Here is a 15582-nt window from a genome sequence, read left to right on the forward strand (position 1 = left end):
GTGTGGGGCCATCCCCGTCCACACATCTGCCATCCCGGCCGGCGCCAGCCCCGCTCCAAGCCCAGGGTGCCCCGAGCTTCCTGGCAGCCTCCCTGCTTGCCCCGGGCCGCGGGTCCTCCTGGTTCAGCCATCCTCGAGGAGCTTCTCCCTCATCTAGTTTTGATTTCTGGTTCATCTGCCCTTCAGCTTTGTCTCCATCATCCCGTTTTCCTCCTGCAGGCGAAGTACAAGGAGCGAGGGACGGTCTTGGCCGAAGACCAGCTGGCCCAGGTGGGAGATCCACCCCTGCCCTGGCAGCGGGAATAACCGTGGTTGTGAGCCCAGCCATGAACCTGGGCTTTGTTTCCTGCTCTGCTTCGGTGTCTGGAGCATCATCCACGAGCAGCGTGGATAACGATGGCACTCATTAGGCTGCCTTTCCATCAGAGAGCTGTGATGTCTGCTGCAGGGCTCGATCTGCCTGCCTTCTCAGTATCTCAGCAACACCTCATTTCTGTAGAACTGTTTCTGCCCCATGTACATCACAGAATAACTGCTGCCCCACTTCTGAGCCTATCTCTTGGCTCAGGACAGCCCTTTGCCTTGGCTTATCTCCACTGTGGTCTGATACTGGTTTGATTTCAGTGTTAAAAGTGTGGAGAATTCTGGTTTCATGGGGCGATATTTCTCTTGTTTCCTTGAAGACCCCTGGGGCTGTCTGCACTGGGTAGGCAGCATGTCCAAGATCCAAGTGTTTCTTGAGGACTCTGCTCACTTAGTGCCTGTCTGGGGCTGTGTTTATGCAAAAACTGCATTAAATAGGTTTAAGACAGAAATGCTTCTCTGCAATTCTCTTTCAGATGTCTAAGCAGCTGGACATGTTTAAGACCAACTTAGAAGAGTTTGCCAGCAAACACAAGCAAGAGATCCGTAAAAACCCTGAGTTCCGGGTTCAGTTCCAGGATATGTGTGCGACAATCGGAGTGGATCCTTTGGCATGTGAGGAACAGGCATCGGGTTAATGACTAAGGATTCATCTCGCTGTTCTCACACTGTAAACAAGCTCGCAGTGAAGCTGATCGCAGTTGTCCTTGAGGAAAGCTGATAGTGTTTTGATTCTTGGGGCTTGTAAATTAGTGTGATATACCTTTGGGTGCTATTTACTTAAAAAGGTGTGGGAAAACAGGTGCAGATAACCAAAATGGACACTCTCCATTAACACATCTGAGTCCGCACAGTGAGGTTTGTGAGCAGTCTGCCTCACACTGGTAACACTTAAGGATATTTTTCCCAACGGTCCAATTTCTTTCCCCTTTCTCACTTCACAGCTGGTAAAGGATTCTGGTCAGAGATGCTGGGAGTTGGAGACTTCTACTATGAACTGGGTGTGCAGATCATTGAAGTTTGCCTGGCTCTGAAACACAGGAATGGAGGTGAGGATCCCACTGTGTCTGGTTTCTAGGAGATGCAGCTAATAGGAGGATACCTTCTCCCTGTGGAAAATGGGTCGCATCGCTCAGTGTAGCATTCTTTAGTAGATTTCATAAATTATTGAGATAGCAGTTTTGTCTTCATTGTCCCCAAAAAGCCTTGTTTTGTTTCTACAACATGTTACAGCTACACCACTGGTAATCAGCCAGCTTTATTAATTCCTACAGAAATCAACCAACTCTGCCCTGTTTAGGTAACAAAACCATAACTCACAGCAAGAATCAGTGACAATCTTGAAGTCGTACAAAATTGGTAAGTTACTGCTTTGAGCCTGGCAGCAAGATTGTCTCTGAAGGATCACAGCAATATCCAGAAGAGTTGGAATATCAGTGATAAGTGCCTAATTAAAAGATGGGAGATGCTCTTCGCTCCAAAAGGGCAATCTGAGACCAGGAATGGGCTACAGCAAAGCCAGTTGAAACTTGAGTCCAATACATTTGTGGGAGAAGGCAACAGCTGACTGCTGCATGCTAGTTCTGGGAACAGAAGTGACTCAATGCTTATCTCACTCAGTGCTTGATACTGGGAACAATGAACAGCCGCTTGTAAAATGGAAGGCAGGGGTGAGCCAGTGGCAAGTACACAAAGGACCCTTGACTGCTTTTGCTGCACTAATTTTGTTGCTATGCAGTAATACTTTCCTGTCCCCTTTTGTTGACTCCTAGGTCTGATAACACTGGAAGAACTTCATCAGCAAGTGCTGAAGGGAAGGGGGAAGTTTGCTCAGGATGTCAGCCAGTGAGTGTCTATATATTCCAGGAAAGGGGAATCAAGTAGCCTTTGGGGAAGGGGGTGACTGATCTCAGCAGCAATTGAAGGTGCTGCTGTTAATTGGACTCCAAATTTGGCTTCTAGCAATGGAGCCTCTTACACATGATCCACAATTAATGACTTAACCATTTCAGAAAGCAGCAGTGTGCTTTCTCTGGGAGCCCTAAGGCATAGAATACTGTTGCCTTGAGCTGGAGACAATTAGTTCCCTGCAAATCCAGCTCTCTTCCTGCCACAGTCTGCCAAAGCTACTGTGGTCTCCTGAGCTGTAAGGGACTGATATGTGTCATTACAGAAGCAGACTTTAGGATGCAGCTCACCATGATCACTAAATGGGGCTTAAAGTTTAGCACTTGCAGCTCAGGTGCTACAAGTGTGTCTCTAATGCAAGTCTGCTCTTCTGCACTCCACCACACAGATACACAAACTAATTCTAAAGTGCTTTATAAATTTTTTTTCAGCTGTTGATTACCTGAAACTGCAGCAAGCTCCAAGGAGCTATTACCGCTCATAGCTTCTGCACGTCAAGTCTTCCTTCTTTTACAGAATGTAGTGTGCAGTTTGAGAGAGGCTCTTGCTTTAAAGCCTTGCATTGATCTCTGCTTCTCAGGGATGATCTCCTTCGTGCAATCAAGAAACTGAAGGTCTTGGGGAATGGCTTTGGGATTATCCCTGTTGGTGGAACATATCTGATCCAGTCGGTACCAGCTGAACTGAACATGGATCACACTGTCGTCTTGCAGCTGGCAGAGGTATTGAGCCAGGAGATTTTAAAATACAACCACCTTTAAAGAACCTTATATGCTACCCTGAGAGGGAACTGTGATCAGGCCAGGCCTATAGGCAAAACTGTCCACACTGTTCTGAACTATGGGCCTTAAGTCTTTACTATAAGCGCACGGTATTTTTCCTCTCATTTCAGAAAAAGGGCTATGTAACAGTCAGTGAGATCAGATCCAGTCTGAAGTGGGAGACAGAACGTGCAAAGCAAGTGCTGGTATGTATGAAGGTCTCTTGTGCACCGTGGAGTTCAGTGACAGTGTAGCGTGACTGGTCCCACAGCCCTGCTGTGAGCGCTTTGCTGGGGATGCGTTACCACAGCATGCACAGGGGATCCCACGCTACATGGTAGACCAAGGCAGAGTACACACTGCGTAAACAGTCTAAGGAAAGCAGAATCTGAGAAGCTGCAGATACTCCTGTGGCTTCACTAATCTCCATTAAAACTTGAATCTTACTACCTCAGGTGCTACATAAACATGCAGGGTGGGCATGGCTGGATGTCTGAACTGTATTTTTCCCCCATCTAGTTGAGTAAAAATTACTGTGGCCCAAGTTCTACACCCTCCCTTACCCTAAAATAAATGTGGGGTGAGGCCTCTATTATGAATGGCTTCTCAGCCATTTAGTTAAGGTTCACTCACAGTTTCCACTCTGTTTGTATAGGAACACTTGCTGAAGGAGGGAATGGCCTGGCTGGATACGCAGGCAGCAGAAGAACCTCAGTACTGGCTGCCTGCTCTCTTTACAGAGCTGTACTCTCAGGAAATCACGCCAGAGGAAGCCAAGGAGGCAATACCTTGACTGCTACATTTTCTGTGCCTGTATATAATTCTTCTTCTGAGGTTATTTGCATATCACCTGAAACACAGGGACAATAGACTTGAAATAAAAGTTTTGTAGAAAGTGTCTAGCTTGAAAAGTTTAATGGGACTAGTTCATACTTGATTATTCTGAATTTTCTCCTGTTGTGGGTGGAAATGTCACTTACCATTACAGACAACTAATTACCTTGTCACAGCAAGAGGAAAATTATCTAAGCTGCTATTCCAGCTGCAGTCTTGGAGGATACAAACGTGACTCTGGCTAAAGAATCCTGAAGCCAACAGTGACACTGAGAAGCTGTTCTGTAGTCCTCTTGGATCTGTGAATGAGTCGTTGTTCCACTAAGGAGTACCACAGTCTAGATTCTGCCAAAACAAACTTTATTGCACAAAAAAAAAAATCTTATGTACAATAGTATATAAACAAGGTATCTTAGAGTGACTCTTGTGCATATATTTTCAACTCAATTAGGTCTAAAAATCTGTTGCTAAAACATCTCTGCCTAGAGCAGTCATTTGAGGATTGTCACTTTGAAATGGAAACATTCAGAAATGGTAGGACAGACAACATTAGAGCTAGAAAACTAATACTTCTCTTTTACAGCCACATGCTAGTTATGTGAATAGTGTCCACAATAAGGCATTTTCTTGTTCCATTGTATCGGTGGATGGTAACACCACATGCATCACAAACAGATTTCAGAACCAGCTCTGCCTTGGGAAAGCAGCAGAGTCACAGCTCTACCCACAATGCTACTGAATGGTGAAAAACAACGTGACATTTACAATGGGATTAAAGAGGCGGTGAAGTAGCACACAGCTCGTGCCTTCTCAGGAGACCCCGCTGCCTCCCTGAGGCCTCATTTCGAGGTGAACACTGCTTTATTTACTCTCATCTGATGTATGTCTTGAGTGAGTCGTATGTAAGTTCAGCTTTCCCTCAAGGGAAGACAGGGTTTAAGTCTAAATCAAGCCAATGACAGACCCAGGGGAGTTTGCTAAAGGGAAAAAAGGTTCCCAAGTTGTTAAACGGCACCTTAACAATTCAGAAATGTTTCCACCTTCTAGCTTTTCAGAGCTGCTTAAGCAGCAGTGTTGCAGGCTTCCGAGTTCTGCAAGAGTTGATATAAATCACAGAGACTGAAAATAATTCAGTGACGCATGGGGCATTGCCTTTCTGTACAGCACGCGGCAGGGGTCTTCTGGCCCCTCTTTCTGCGCTTTTTTTTAGAACAAAGATGACTGCGTTGGAAGTTCTCCCACCACCATCAGGAGTCTGAAACAGGGCCGAGCTGGTGGGAAGGTATTTAAGGAAACTGGGAGAGGGCCCAGGACAATGTGCAACTTTGTGCTTAGCTTTCTATCAAAGCTCCCCCAAAAAATAATAATAAAAAAAAAGTAGATTAAGCTCTTTATCAACAAAACATTATACGGCTCAAATCAATTGTCACCAGGCTCATTTACCTGGAGAAACTGGGTATCTCACCTCCACCCAAGTTACACTGAATACATCTTTGATGTAACGGCACTCACAGCCAGCAGACACCTCTCCAAGAGGCTGGCCTTCACTAACAGTAAAAAGCTGCTGTTTAAAACGGTCCAAGCACTGAAGTGTTAAACTTTACAACACTCGGCTAGCTTGTGCTCAGCCAAGTTTGGCAAAGGAATTCGTCAGTAACAAGGCGTACACCTCTGAAGAACTCCACGCAGAAACAGAGGCTTCCTTATCTAGAACCGCCCCTTATTCTAGCGTTTTAATCTGATGGATCAAGGTAGCAGCAGGGAGTGAGGTGGCAGGAAGAAGGGAGGAAAATAAAATATTACATTGACCAGAGAGGTGGAAAGCAGAGTACTTTGATTAAGGAAACAAAACAGCTCCATACAGAGCAGCCAGAATAGAATACTTCTAAAATGCTAAATTCAAATCAACACTTTACAAAAAAAAAAAATACACAAACTACACATTTTTAAGTGCTCCCCCATCTCTGACCAATGATTTTCTCACCCTCCCTTCCCCAAAATGCCAGGATGAACACACCTGCACTTGATTTATGGATTCTTGCAGTTTCCACTTTTCATTCGCCCCTTTGCACCTGAAGTCTCAGTGGACAAAGTCACCCAGGGCTTGAGTAAAGCTTTCAGAAAGGAGCCCAGATTCCATCACTGCTCTTTATCTTTGGTCTGTCTAGAACAGTGTCTAGAAGAAAGACATCAGGTAGATGGGCTCCACAGAGCAGAGAGGCTCCATCTCTCCCAATCCACACAAAAAGGTTTTGCCTGGGCACACAGTGCGTGGGCCCTGTCATACCCTGGACTCATCAAAGCACTCCCACAGCTACAGCTCCACGTTCAGCATGGCCCCTGGGAAGGGCTCACTGTCTAGGAACAGAAAAGCTGTAAAGAGGGTTTGCAATCTAAATCTCATTCTTTAATCAAATGGAGGAAAAAAAGAAAAACCCAACCAGTGTAGGTGTTTCCAAAAAATAACCTGATGCCACATGCTCTGGCTTTCTAGCATAGTTAAGTACCTTTTAAGAGTAGCCTGTCACAAGCTTGGCTTTGTCTAGCATGAAGTCTTCTCGTTCAGCATTATCCACCAGAGCAGTAAAAGGAGACAGAAGATGTCCCGGAGTCTTCTCCGCTCTGGCATTGGTTTGGTTGTCGAGTCTGTCAGGGGTACTCTATAGAGTGTGAAGACAGAACATCCCCACGGCTTGGCCTCTCCACTGTTAATGCAGCTCTAAGCTTTAGAGCAACCTTGAGTGTCTGTCTCTGTCTCGGAGGAGCTGCTCTCAGAGTCTATTTCTGTATTCTCCTGCTGGTGTTTCTCTTGCACCTTCTGTCGAATTCCTTGCAAACGCACTAATAAGGACTGATAGTCGAAGTGGCCTCGTTTTTCACCAAAAGGATCCTGGAAGAAAACCACAGATAAGCCTGTTAATATAGACCATTATCCTTCTGGCAAGAGGCAGAAAGAAGCAAGCTGCATAGTAATTGAGCAACAAATGGTCAAAGACTCAAGGGCTAAATCCCATCTTATGATGGAGAGGCCCCTAAACTTTCCACTGTCATGGCAGAGGTTGAAGACTGAAGATAATTTCTGTTCAGAGTCCCTTTTGGGGAACCTGACAAACCCAAGCAAACTTCAAAAACAGATGAAAGGCCAAGCAGACATGGGTTGGATTTCTACTAGCAGCTGTGAGGGAGCTTTGAAATGATTTCAAAGATTTGGTCTCAGGACCACTCCAGAGAGGCAGCGAAAACATTAAAAATGAAAGTCTCTAAAATCCAGAGGCCAAAGCCTTGACCACACTTTATATTAGTGCTACAGACCTTTTCCAAACGAAGCATCACTATTCTCATTTTAAATCAAGGTCCCCAGCTGAGATGTAGCCAAGTCAGAGGCAGAAAGTCCTTGCAGATTATTTAACATTTGCTGCCTTTATCCCCATCCCAGGTCAAAGATACATTGCCAGGGCTGTATAAGGTGGTGGTGGTGTTTACGCTGTCCCATCTGATGGAAATCTTTGGTACAAGCCAAAATGTGGCCCCAGAGTTAACGAGACAGCACATCTGGCAAGCACTCAACTGATACTGAGCCTGGAGTGACTTCATTTTGAATACAGGGTAGTGAAGACAACAATGCCATCTCTCCAGCACGTTGTGTTCATGCTTGCTGCACTACTATTCAGAAGAGAACAGAAAACAGACCACAGCAGTCACTACCTCCAAGAACTGAGCAGAACACAGTGATCTTCATAAGCCCTGGAGAAAGCAACTAAGCCCTGGCTCCTTGAAGAAGAAACAAGAGTGGGCCACACCTGACAATCCTCTAATATTAGTCACCAAACTTCACTACACAGCCTTCAGTTCAGTACTCTCCGCAGCTCTAAGTCAGGCACACACCCTCCTTATGGGAATTTCTTGCTCTAAACATCAAATTCTCCTGCTTTGGAAGTGCTTTCAGTTTATGAATTACACGGCCAGTGACAGCACTGACAGGAAAAAACGGGCTCAGAGACACAAGATCATTAAATCAACCACCTCCATCTTTTCTTAGCCGTGGAATTTCTCAATGAGTCAGACAAGAGGTGGCTGATGAGGGAGGAAGACACATCTGTTCATATGCAAATAGACTGGCAATCTATTCTTTAAAGTCTGCAGAAACAAGCTCCCGTATTCAACCTGTCTAGATGCGTCTGCCGTATTGTCACTGTTCCTCCACCCCTTCCTCCCCCAGTAACTTCTGACTTAGTCAGCCACTTTCAAACTCATCTGACAGAACTAGAAGTGTCAGAGAAAAGCTCCTATGTGCTGTATGAGCAAAGGAACCTCAGAAAAAGAGAAACTCGACCAGTGACCCAACAGGAAAACACTGCAATGGAGTTCAGTTGCCACCAGCATTGGATAACCTGCATGTGCCCTTCCTGCTTAACACCAAATCCACATGAAAGCAAACTGTTCCAGTTCCAATGCTGAAAAAAGTACCTGCTTCCCTGGAAAATGGCTCAGTTCCAGCACTCTGAGAAGTCTAACAGCCTTGAAAACACCATGTGCATACTCTGAACTTGGGGGACATAATGTCTTATCCACAGGAACGTCTCAGTTTCATGGTTGATTCAAAGTCGGAATATACATTGCACAGAAAAGATCCAGATCCAGCCATGTACCTCTAGGTGCTGCACATTGTTGTTTGTCACTAACCACGCACTCTTATCTAAGGCAGTGTGTTGTCAACAAGAAAATTGTCTGGACCCACCTGCATCGTCTGTCCTTGGAGATAAAGTCTCTCTTTACACACCCCTTCATAGAAGTCGTAGTATTCCATGAAGGATTTCTCCATTACACCCCTGAACGCAATGAGAGATCAAACAGTCAACACAAAATGACAGTGTTACAACGATCACATCAGTCAGGGTCACCCCATCCCACTGAACTCCAGTTCATGTAGTCAGCATGGACACCCATACAGAGCGTCCCAGACAACTAACAGGGTACAGCGAGGCAGGACACAGAGCAAAACGAACTGCAACATCACTGCAGCTGAAGAGATTCTGTGTGTTTCGACAACAGCTGTGCTCCCCTCCCTCTGAGATTTTTTTTTTTCTCCCTGTAAGACAAGGCACATTTATACTCAAATACAAGTCAGAGGATGCAGCCATTGTGTTCATTAACACAGCCTTTGTCAATGCACAGCTCCTGGGCACCATACACATGCAGCCAACCACTCCAGGGGAAACAAAATGACTCTTTGCTGGACCAGGGAGAGTTAAAGACTTGCTCTTCCCTGGAGCAACTATCAGGATTTCAGGAAGGGCAGCCCGAGAAGTTTATTCTGCCTCCCCACACCCACTTTCTTTCTTTGCCTACCTTAATGGCTCAGGACAGGGACACTTTCCTTCCAGCATGTCACACACTGCTACCCGAATGGTCTCATGCCGAATGCACTCGTTATAGTTCTTGCTGTCCCCAGGGTGCCTCTCCTGGAAACAGAATTTGGGCCAGTGAGTCCACGCTACGGGAATGGCTCTTTGTCTCTCCCTCCTGGGCCCGATGAATTTCACTGGTGCACAAACCCGCTACAGCTTTTTTCTGTTCTGTGTACACCGAGCTAATTTATACTGCAAATGAAAAGCTGGCAAGATTTTACATGTCTCCAGAGCCTTGGACTCACAATGCTGTGGAGGCAGGTCAACTGATAAAGTTAGCACAGAAACCTGCCTCTCTCCAGGATGCTGGAGACCACGAAAACCTGAGCAGCTTTGTTCCTGCGTGACAATATGTCCCAAGGAAGCCATTTCAGGAGTCACGTTGCAGAGAAATGAAGAGCCATCCCATCTCCCCAGCAACTTCTCAAATGCCTCTTGTTCTTCTGTTACCTTACACATACGTGAGCTAAGCAACCTCCAGTTCAGAGCTGGCTTGCAACTCCCCCTCAAGCTCTGACTAGAGGCAGAGCAAGCTGGAAAAGAGCCAAGCGACATAACCTACTTTTGTCCCCATTTGCAGAATGGGATTTGCCACCAGGAGCAAGGTGTGGACGGAAGAGACAAATAGCTGCAGAATCAGAGGTGATCCACCCCAAACTCTCACCTGCTCAAAGCCTGGTTCATTGTGATAGGGGTTCTCAGTCATCAGAGACTGGATGGAGATGAGGACTGAAGAAATACTCTGTGCTGGGCTCCATGCAGGCCCGGTCCAAGTGCTGAGGCATTAAAACAGAAAAGCATCAATTAACAACGCAGGAATGGCCCAGTGAGCACCATCCCTCCAACTACCAAAGAGCAGAAAGCCTGGGAAACCTTACAGAAATGCGACAGGAAAAGAAACAGCTGCTACAGATACAGAAAGCAATGGACCCTGAGAAAGTGAAGGGAGTTTATTATCTCAACCAAATTAATATTTTAGCTTTACCAAGGCCAGAGGTTGATAAGCTTCACTCCACTGCTAACACACACAGGACATCACAAATGAGCTGAGGAAAAGTAACATTTCCAAGCATCTTACAGGGCACTTTAAAGCTCTCATTGCACACAGCACCCTGGAGCAATACAAACTACCAGCATTACCGTAAGTCAAAAACACCAACTCTAAAGAACTGAAATCTGATTTTCAAGACTCAAACAAGACCATCACTTGTGCAGTCTGTAATGCAGACACTTGGCACAAGAACTGCCATCAAAAGCACTAATGGATGCTCTGCTGTAGGAATAAGGTGCCCGTTTCATACAACAGGTCTGCAAAAACCTTTGCACAGAACAGCATAAGCAGAAAAAGCTGTTCTGCTGCTTGCCCTTAATATCCTAGTTCCAGATACAGACCTGTCTCCCTGTGAGCTGAACAAGGATGTGCTGACCCAAATATGCTCTTCTTAAATCCCTTCATTCGCAGCTCCCTCTGCGCTTCCCGTTTCTGCTAAGGCCGAGGCTCTTTGTTCACTCTTCAATAATTTAGCTTCCATGCCAGAGCTAAAATTGCAAGAGCAACAAGGCAGCTGGCGTGGGAGCTGCTGGGCATTCAGAGCCCTGAGATAAGGACATGCCCTACACATCTCAGCACTTTGCAGGTGTTGGCATCCAGCTCACTGGATCAGGAAGACTCCTACACCGAGGAAGGTGTTTCCCAGCACAACACATCTCTCACCTAGCCCTGGGCCAGTATCTATCAGCTGACGAGTATCAGCTACTCGGATCAACCTTGGTCTAAGTGGCACATGCACAGCACTGCTGAAACCATGCCAGTAAAGGCAGCCCTATACCCACATCAGTGCTCAGACTCTTGCTGGTTGACCAAATCCCTACAGCAATTCAAGCTGTCACTGCCCCCTCCTCTCCTGGCTGCTGCCGCTACCTCCCTGCAGCACAAGGAACCAGGTTCTAAGACCCCAGCTGCACCAGTCCAGAGCCTCAGCCAAAGCCCTTCTTTACAGGCAACTGAAACCGTCACAGCTGGGGTTGGGAATACCACACCACGGCCAGGGTTCCTTCATTCATAAGAGCCATTCAATCAACCAGGACTTTCACATGTTTAAAAATCAAGCAGGTGAATAACAAGCATCTGCAGCAGTGGAGCCTGTTTGAACAGGCAGCATGGGAGCAGAGCTTGTAAATCATTACACCCACCGCTCAGCCCCACATACTATGTGTAGGTGGAAGCCCAGAGCAGTCAAATGGCTCTCAAGGAAGTTCTTAGCGGCTTTTAATTTTATTTATTTATTTTTAAACCCACACGGAGAGAGGAAATTAAAACCACAAAAACCTACATTCAAACAACATTAAGGATCAGGCTGTAAAGCGCAAAAGCGGAAGAAACGCAGTGCTCAGGCCGAGGCTTTGCAAAGGGGAACCGGGAGAAAAGCGGCAATGTCCCCTGAACTTCATGTTTCCCTTGCTCCGTTCTCAGGTGCTTTTAAAGACAAGTTAGAGTCTTACTCCAGTAGAGGAATTTGTCCTGCTTTACGACTCTGATTCTGCACTTGACTTCACAGAAGCATAAAGGTGCATCCAAGCACGTGTCTGGGGCAAGATCAGGGCACAACGCGCCGAGAAGGATGCGTGAGGCAGAATACAGCCTTGCAGCCACGTCCTGATTTCCCATCAAAACAGCCAAAGTCTCCTCTTACCCTAGAATACTCAGGCAGACTTTCCCATTGCGGTAGAAGTTGGGGTTAAACCTCACTGTGTTATTTCCCGTTGTCATCAGTTTGACCCTTGGTGGGTGGATGGGATAATCTGGAGGACAGCGAAACAGGAACAAGAAGAAACCCCCTTCATAAGGCGTGTCAAATGGGCCTGTGATCAATGCATGAATCTGGAAAACAAAAGCCCGTCTTGCGCACCACTTCAAAATTGTGCAGCACCATCAAATCCTCAACAAAGCCAACCAAAGGCAAGAAATCTCCACCCAGGCAGCAGTACGAACGCAGCATCTTCCACAAGCACACGCCATGTGCAGGCCATACTTAACCCTCCCTCCTTCCCTCTTTAGCCAGAGCCGCTGCTGCACACTTCTTTCCCCTCTGCCACACTCAATGTGCAAAGCCGGTTTCCAACACAAGGTTTGGCCAGAGTCCACAACAGCTGCCTCCCATACATCTCTATATAGTCCAAACCAGACTGAATCACAGTTGAGCTGGTAAGCTCTGCTTAAAAAAAAAAAAAAAATCAAATATGAAAAAAAAAATCTAATTTTAGAAAGAAAAAAATTCAGAATTTCTGCCAAAACTAGAGCATTCCTCAATTTTACGGTCTTGTGCTGATTTGGTCTTATTAAAACCAATCACTCAATTTCCTCTGCCAGGATCTGAAATTAAGACCCTATTCTCTCCATGCTAATTACCCTCAAAGATCTCAATTGTATACCAGGAAATCTACTCCCTTTGGGCTATTAAGGAAGCTTACTCCCCAAGTGATCCAAGCAGTCTCCTTTAATGATCCTCTTACCTCCCCAGGATTTCAGTTAAAAGCCCCAAGGCTGGTGTTCTACAAACCCGCATTTCCGTTGAAGGGCATTTTGGCACTTTCAGCTACCACCGCGGAGGGAAGCCAGAGCTGCAGCGAAGTGCCCCAGGTGGGAGTTGGCTGCACAGACACTCCCTTTGTGCCACCTCCAAAAACCCAGGGGTCCTAAGCCAGACAGGCGCTTCCATGGGGCGAATGTGAGGGAATGTGGAGGATGCCACATTTGTCAGGGGGGTGGGAGAAGTGTGCAGCAGAGGAAAAACCAAAGCAACCCCCCCACACACACACGCAACTCTCGGGAACCAGCACGGCCAGACCAGGTGACACAGGCTGGAGAAAGGGCAGCACCAGCAGAGAAACACACTGGATCAAGAACACCATGTGTGCAACCTCTGCCTCCCAGCTCACTGCATTCTCTCTGACATAATCGGAAATTCCCAGTCCTGGAAAACCCCAAGAACCAGGAGGGGAAGAACCGGGGCAGGAGAGGCCATAGCCATGCCTGTGTCCCCAGAGAGTAGGTGGGTTGGAGATGATGTGGTGGGAGCGGCTGTGTGGGTCAGACCTGCGCACAACCTTGGTACCTGCGAGAACCCGGCAGGCAGCTCCACAGCAGGACACGGCCCGGGTGCAAGGACACATCTCTCTACCAGCTCACAACAATTAAACATTTCCAAGTTCCTCAGGTGGATTACGGATACTCCAGCACTGCTTGTGGCTAATGGGTGTTTCTCGTTCCCAGCCTCTCCAAGAACATGGCCAACATGTCTCCATGGCCAACAGCTTTCCACGGAGCGCTCCCTTCTTTGAGCTGCTCTATTGATTGTTTTCAAGCATCAGTAGGATGAAATGAGCTGGATCAGCACCCCACTGGTTCACAGGGCTACTAAAGCAGGGCTGGCTTTACCTGCGGAAGCTCCTCAGGTCCCTGTGACGGTATCTCTCCACAGAGCCAGTTTCCTTGAGAGCCTCCTCCCATTTTAAATGCAGCCCATCTCAATGTCACCAAGAAAACTGGAGCCTCATTACGCTCTTGCAAGACTCATCCTGACTTCTTTCAAAACATTAAGGGAATACTCCATTTGGGCAAACCCTTAAAGCAGTCATCAACAGCAACATACAGAGAAGCAAAAAGCTGAACCAGCTCCAAATCTTCTCTTACCTTGGTCATGTCGTGGGGATCAGGCACAACAAACATTCCCGGGGGCGGTTCCTTGTAAATGGACATGATATCCCTGAACAAAGGAAACAGGAATTAGTCAAGATCTCCCTTGGCGTTCATCAGCCCTCGAGGCACTGAGCGTTCTAGATGACAAATCTGTGCACAGATGCAAAGGGACGGACTTTTAAGATGGAAACTTGCAACTTGTAAAGAGATAGACATTTTTCTTTTGCCTCTGACTGTCTTCTGGACGAGCTCTTTCAACTTATCCCCAAAAATAGTTAGGGCATTTCAAGAGCACAAGCAGCATTCAGTGAAACAATACATGAGGCATCAGACCAAGCACACCTTGACTAACTGCCGCCTCGTATTTTACTGTAGATCAGCTCCAGCATGTAAAAATTCAACCATAAACTTCCCCTAAGGTAGTCATTTGAAAGTTCTCTTAGGTGAAGTTTATTACTTAGAAGATAACTTTCTCTCTCTCTGTTTTCCTTCTTCACACTCAGACTATTTACAGGATCCCTTTCGTATACCCAGTCATTTGTTTCCCCCAAACATTCTGTGACTCAACTGCCGTTGAGTACATTACTGCTCTGACAAATTTGGATTTAATCAGACAGCAGGTTCCAGAGTAGTTAAGATGCACATACACACACCACTTGATCACAATGGCCTTGTTTCTCTAGGAACTCTGACCAAATGAACCGAAAAACAGCAAATCACCTACAAGTCTATGCAGTTTACAGATAAACCGAATGGCACCCATTACTGTTCATCACCCAAAACCCCTGTCTCCCATAATCAGAGCTGCACTGAGCTCCAGGACAGGCTCCCACTCGACCTTCTCATTTGGGAAGCAACCAGAGCTCAGAGACGTTTCAAGGTGAGAACAAGTGCGAGAGCAACAGAAGAGCCTCACCTTCCTGCCTACCGTTACGAGGTTAGTGCTTTTTGGCATTTGGATTGGAAACTGCCCAAATATCTGGTGCCATCTTTGGAAAACATTATACAAGCTCTAGAACAAGGATGAGCAAGAGCCTGGCAGGCAGCAATACTTGCTCTGAAGGAAGAGGAAGAACTTGTTGAAACAGTGCCAGCATTTTCTAACAATACAAGACCATAATGCTCATTATATCAAAGGCTATCGACACACCAGGTTTAAGCAGATGATCCTTTAAAGAGTCAGAGCAGCCAAATGGGTGGGCACCAGCAGGAAGGAGGATCGCTACAGGCAGGTTTAGGATAAACATCTTAACGTGACTGTTGATGTGGACTGAGAAGCCTGCTCCCCTCCCCATTTAGCAGTGCCTCCGAGGAGCAGCCAGTCATCCCCAGGGCAGGATCAGAGCCATGAAGCTTTGCTGCCAAAGGCCCCAGCAACAGCAAACGGAGAAAGAGACCCCAGAGCGCAGCACGGGGGTCCACAGCTCCAGGGCAGGCGAGGTGTAAGACTCCATCCTCACTCGAGCACCTGGGCATGGTAGGGACCGGGGTCTGTCCCCAGGAAAGCCCCGGGACACAGGGAGGGACCAGGGCCTGTCCCCAGGCCCGAACCCAGGTCTCCAAGGCCCGCTGGAGAGCGGAAGGTAAGGCCCAGGGGACAGCTCCTGCC

The 15582-nt window shown here is 46.9% G+C and overlaps 2 protein-coding genes across 2 annotated transcripts; one reads left to right on the plus strand and one right to left on the minus strand.

Annotated features, from left to right (window-relative positions):
- The first annotated feature begins 222 nt into the window (after positions 1-222).
- On the plus strand, positions 223-3923 carry SNF8 (SNF8, ESCRT-II complex subunit). Its single transcript, XM_010282308.1, has 7 exons — positions 223-270; positions 840-978; positions 1308-1412; positions 2136-2208; positions 2852-2993; positions 3164-3238; positions 3688-3923. Exons 2-7 carry the CDS (start codon positions 840-842, stop codon positions 3823-3825), a joined length of 672 nt encoding a protein of 223 aa, XP_010280610.1. The 5' UTR covers positions 223-270; the 3' UTR covers positions 3826-3923.
- Positions 3924-6254: 2331 nt separating this feature from the next.
- On the minus strand, positions 6255-14045 carry UBE2Z (ubiquitin-conjugating enzyme E2Z). The gene is made up of 6 exons (XM_010282309.1): positions 13968-14045; positions 11968-12155; positions 9939-10050; positions 9216-9328; positions 8605-8695; positions 6255-6756 (listed from the first exon to the last, which is right to left on the minus strand). Exons 1-6 carry the CDS (start codon positions 14031-14033, stop codon positions 6586-6588), a joined length of 741 nt encoding a protein of 246 aa, XP_010280611.1. The 5' UTR covers positions 14034-14045; the 3' UTR covers positions 6255-6585.
- Positions 14046-15582: the final 1537 nt, after the last annotated feature.

This window comes from Phaethon lepturus, unplaced genomic scaffold (assembly GCF_000687285.1).
Source record: "Phaethon lepturus isolate BGI_N335 unplaced genomic scaffold, ASM68728v1 scaffold8132, whole genome shotgun sequence".
Lineage (NCBI taxonomy): Eukaryota > Metazoa > Chordata > Aves > Phaethontiformes > Phaethontidae > Phaethon > Phaethon lepturus.

Bases quoted from the DNA above. Each gene is read 5' to 3' on its own strand.
- SNF8 (XM_010282308.1), top strand. From the start codon at position 840: ATGTCTAAGCAGCTGGACATGTTTAAGACCAACTTAGAAGAGTTTGCC. The intron at 979-1,307 runs GTGAGGAACAGG...CTCACTTCACAG, and splicing joins CGGAGTGGATCCTTTGGCAT to CTGGTAAAGGATTCTGGTCA. The intron at 3,239-3,687 runs GTATGTATGAAG...CTGTTTGTATAG, and splicing joins AACGTGCAAAGCAAGTGCTG to GAACACTTGCTGAAGGAGGG.
- UBE2Z (XM_010282309.1), bottom strand. From the start codon at position 14,033: ATGTCCATTTACAAGGAACCGCCCCCGGGAATGTTTGTTGTGCCTGAT. The intron at 12,156-13,967 runs GTAAGAGAAGAT...TTTGTTTTCCAG, and splicing joins ATCCCCACGACATGACCAAG to ATTCATGCATTGATCACAGG. The intron at 9,329-9,938 runs GTGAGAGTTTGG...TTCTGTTTCCAG, and splicing joins ATGAACCAGGCTTTGAGCAG to GAGAGGCACCCTGGGGACAG.